Source organism: Microcaecilia unicolor, chromosome 5 (genome assembly GCF_901765095.1).
Source record: "Microcaecilia unicolor chromosome 5, aMicUni1.1, whole genome shotgun sequence".
NCBI lineage: Eukaryota > Metazoa > Chordata > Amphibia > Gymnophiona > Siphonopidae > Microcaecilia > Microcaecilia unicolor.
In genome coordinates this window covers 66,562,088-66,566,709 of record NC_044035.1, presented here as the reverse complement: position 1 = coordinate 66,566,709, position 4,622 = coordinate 66,562,088, and the positions used below count along the sequence as shown (strand labels likewise).

The following is a 4,622-nucleotide window of genomic DNA, read 5'->3' as shown; positions in this document are numbered from 1 at the left end:
CAATCCTTAACATTTATTTTTTTTTATACTAAAATAGACTCGATATCCCAATCCTTATTTGTGTTAATTTGTCAAAAAGCTACGGTGCATTTCTTTAACAAAAAATGCCTCTGATAGTAATTTTAAGCTGACCTTTTTTTTGTAATTATTACGTTTTTACAAAGTTTGCATTTCACAGGTGTGCGCCTTTCTTTCCTCTATTTGATAAAATAGCGAGTGGCTGATAATACATTCATTTAAAAAAAAAAAAAACTTTTAAACTTCCATTGTATGTATAAGGGAAAGTAGTACAGTACTCTCAGGATGCTGCAGTCACTCAGAACTAAACAAGCAGTGGAGCAGTAGGAAGGAGGAATCGTCCTACCCACCAAATATGGTCAACGCTCCGCCTCCAGCACGTCAGAATCTGACAGCGTTGTTCCCGTGGGTTTAGAGTTTTGGCTCCCGGGAAAGGTTCCATTCCTAAGGGATAGAGGGCTGAGTTTTGTACGCTTCCATCCATTCTGCGAGACGCTAAAGGCCCCTCATCAACCTCTCCTGTGCCCAGGAACACCTCCATGGTAATCATTTTTTCGTTTATTTGTCTTTTGGAGCAGGAGAGCCTTGCCAGAAGTGGTCGATTCAGCAGTGTCCTGAAGCTTTTTTTGATGCTGTTTCACTAGGATGACACCACATTGAGAGCATCTACAAACAACAACAATCATATTTATTCCTTTTCTTTCCTTTATTAAAAAAAAAATCCGACTAGTTGCACTTTTGTATCAACAACTGGAACGCGGTCCAACTAGCCGCAAGAAGTACTCAGTAAATTGTTTATGTCGTGCCAATACAGGACAGATTGAAGAAGGAAGCAAGACTTGAACTGGGCTTTTCTCCTAGTGATCACAGGGAGTAAAGTCATCTCTTGTAGTCCAGTCGCCAAGGAAAAAAAAAATTCTGACATTTCCTTAATTTTAACCCCATTGGTAGGAGCTGGTTTCGTCCAAAATTTGTTTTAATGTTTGGGATTCAGGAAAATATACCAAGAGGTGGGACGACCATGAAAGAGGAACCGCTGGGAAGTGGGATGAATCCAGTCCGATCATGGATGCATACTGCTGGGGTAGTGGATGCTAACACAGCCGCCCAAAGGTACGTGTGCCAAATGATCAGGGGCTTTTCTCCTATTTCTCCTACCGACCGTAAATCTCCTCAGTAGTCCAGATCAATTACAATTTCCCTGTACTCCTCTTCAGCATTTCCCCTCTTCTTTCATTACATCATCTTACGGCTTTAGTGACAAATCGTGAAATCTCCTTTCCCCAAATGTAATTCCATCTCCATGTTTTGCTCAGTAGCCGATACCCCTGGTGTGTCCTTGCAAATCTCACCGAGACGTTGTCTTTTCTCCCGCAGCGGTTTGGGGCTGGCTCGGGCACATTTCGAAAAACAGCCACCTTCCAACCTCAGAAAATCCAATTTTTTCCACTTCGTCTTAGCTCTATACGACAGGCAGGGACAACCAGTGGAGATTGAAAGAACAGCTTTTGTGGACTTTGTGGAGAAAGATAAAGTAAGTTTCTTTCTGTCTATATATACATATATATATATATACCTCTGTATATTTAAGTATGATTAAAATGATCAAAGACAATTTTTACTTGGAGTTAAACACTGCGAGTCCTAACGGGACTCCAGAGGCGCCCAAACCACGTGTAGTTTTCCCTGTTATTACAACAGCACTTGGCTGCTAAGACTGAATCTGAAGCTTTACAAACTTATCTGTAAATATTGACTGATTTTAGCAGATTAAACATGAATTGCTACGCTCTGTGCAGCCCAGTAGACATTATGAGGAAGTTTCCAAGATGCCACTGCAAATATTCTATACATTTAAGACCTGAGCTACCAGATTCGAAGAAAATATTAAAAATAAATAAATAAATAAATATAATAAAATAGAAGGAAAGAGACTGGCGTTTCTGACATTATTTACTCAATGTAATTATTTTACCATTATTTTCAGGAGCCAAATAGTGAGAAAACGAACAATGGGATTCATTATAAACTTCAGTTATTGTACAGTAATGGTAAGTGATTGTTATTAAGTCTAATGTACTATGAAAAAAAATCCCTTGACCTGAAGGGGGTTTTAAGGATATAAAAGATTTTGGAGATTAAAATTACATGGATGTTAACACGTCTCTTGTCATGGTATATAAGGAAAACAAAACATAAACGATCAATAAGTCAATGGTACTTCACATGATTAACCGGTTGGTCCTTGAAGCAGAAGTAAAAGGGGCGATCAATATGTGCTCAAAGAGAACATCACTTTAAGTGACTTTTTGTTTTAGTTTCTCAAATTAATGTTAATTATATTCCTGGACTAAATCTGTGGACTATATATGCTTCCTCCACCGGTAGAAAGGCTGAAATCTGGCATGACAAGACATAATATTGCAACGTATCCTAAATTACATGTAGTACACATTTGATATTTTGAAACAATAAACTAAAATAGTTAAAACAATAAAGCTACTTTCAGGAATTAGTTTATGTTTTGTTATTCTTTAAAATGTCAGCTGCCATATATTCTAGTTCAAAACCGTCTCAAAAGATCCATGCTTTTAAATTTCTAACTCTATCATACAATTTGAAGCATACCATGCGATTGTAAATTGATTGATCTCATGCACACACTGTGATTTAACTTCCGTGCGGCTGTAATCCTGGTGATCATTTGCCCTTATTTCTCTTGTTGTCTTTCTTCCTTTCTGTCTTTTTTTTTTTTTTCTGCAGGCGTTAGAACAGAGCAGGATTTATATGTTCGTCTAATAGATTCCATGACCAAACAGGTGAGGGAGTTCAACTTTCACTTCAGTTTAACCTGCGAAGTTTCATATGTACACTTTGATTTCAAAGATGATGGACTGTAAATTGAAAAGTGGATTAGCTTTTCCAGTAGCCTTGACGTACTAATTAAAATTCCATATTACAATACAAACTATTCAGAAAAGGGATGCAAAAATGCTATTTAAGTATCACTCTTGTGTTTTGCTATATAAGCAATCATTTTGATGCTGTTGGATGCAGTTGACTTTTCACTTTATATCTAGCATAATTCTATAGAGCATTTATTTATGCTAGCCATATTTAGTGACTAAGAACAAAAACACTAAATGACCATAATTACCCCCCCCCCCCCCAACACACACACACACACCAACCCTCATGGATGTGGGAAGGAGAAGCGTTTATTTGGATTTCCAAGTTAAATGTGTTGAGGTGAAAAGTCATCTTGTTCTCCTGTAGTCCAGATTCACCTCTCGGCCCCCCATCTCCATAATTCAAACTTCAAGCTCCAGGGGTCACCCAAACCCGTTCATTTCCTGCACAGCAGCTCTTGTTTATTTTGCTCCTTCGGCTTCCATCCACTGTCAGACATTGTAAATAACATAATTACAAGCAGTTGTTTATTAAATTATTTAACCTGACTAGTGCAACTTTTCTGATGGTAACTACACATTATCAATAAAGTTCACTTGCAATTAAGCAGAGAAAACCATTTATTTGCTGCTGATCCTGTTTTTTTTTTAGACATTACTATTTTGTAGGAATTATTTTTAATCTAAAAAATGTAACCCATCTGACTACATATAATCTATATTGTAAATATGTCGTTGTTAATCATATGAAACAGAGATATACCCTTATAAAAATAAGGTTTAAAAGAAACAGCCTGAAAATTAATTTATCCAACTTTTCAGACTGAAAGTGAATTTGATAAGACTTGAGTTTCCTAGGCATAAAGCACCAATCATATCTTTCCTGAATAAGCGACTTTTTTTTTTTGTTCACTGTTCAAAAGCAATTCCCATTCTAGGCATACCAACAAAATCATGTAGTCTTTCACACACATTCTCTCAAAGTTTGTTTCATATACTTTCGTGAAAATGATTAGATGAAATGTCTTCCATGGTAAGACAATATGATTTCCTTTTGAAAAACAAGCAGAAGTGACAGGCAAAGTACAATTGTGACAAAAGACGAAGGCGTTGAGTTAGACCCTTCAGCAATTATTTCAATGGGTTATACAACAAGCCCTTTCAGATTCTGGAGCGCTCTTGAGTTGACAATGTGCTTTTTATTTCCTTTGTATATCTACAGCTAAATGTTTTCGGAAATCGCAGTCGTCTAATTAAGAAGCTTATATAGACAGCTATGAGTTTCAGTTCTGCCGAATGCAGGGATAAAGAAGCTGAATGTTTAAGTACACTTTTATTGTTCATGTAGCTGGAAATTTGAACTGCACAAACACTGTTGAAAATAAAGAGCATTTCATCCCTCTAACGGGAAAAATTGCCCAGTAACTGATCAAAGAGTCAATGGCGCTGAACCGACAGTTTATGGATTTCTGTTTGTGCTACAAAATAAAAAATAAATCAAAAAATAAATGCACGAATTCAGCAGTGGAAAAGAAACAATCGCCAGAAGTTATTCCGCATGCTGAAACAACAAATATTTGGAACCATAAAATAGTTGTTATGGCTTCGTTGTCAAATATGACTTCTCTGTTTTCAAAACAGTATCTGTTTAGAAAGCTGTTACATTAATATTTGTCCAGCATTTCCTTTAGTTAC

General features: G+C 36.7%; 1 protein-coding gene across 1 annotated transcript in view; it reads left to right on the top strand.

Moving 5' to 3' along the window:
* Positions 1-693: 693 nt before the first annotated feature.
* EBF3 (EBF transcription factor 3) overlaps positions 694-4,622 on the top strand; it is a 479,658-nt gene continuing 475,729 nt past the window's right edge. Inside the window, exons 1-4 of the mRNA XM_030202964.1 lie at positions 694-1,131; positions 1,396-1,552; positions 2,006-2,069; positions 2,782-2,837. Coding sequence (XP_030058824.1) covers positions 998-1,131; positions 1,396-1,552; positions 2,006-2,069; positions 2,782-2,837 — 411 coding nt within the window. The 5' untranslated portion in view covers positions 694-997. The remainder of the gene's footprint in view (positions 1,132-1,395; positions 1,553-2,005; positions 2,070-2,781; positions 2,838-4,622) is intronic.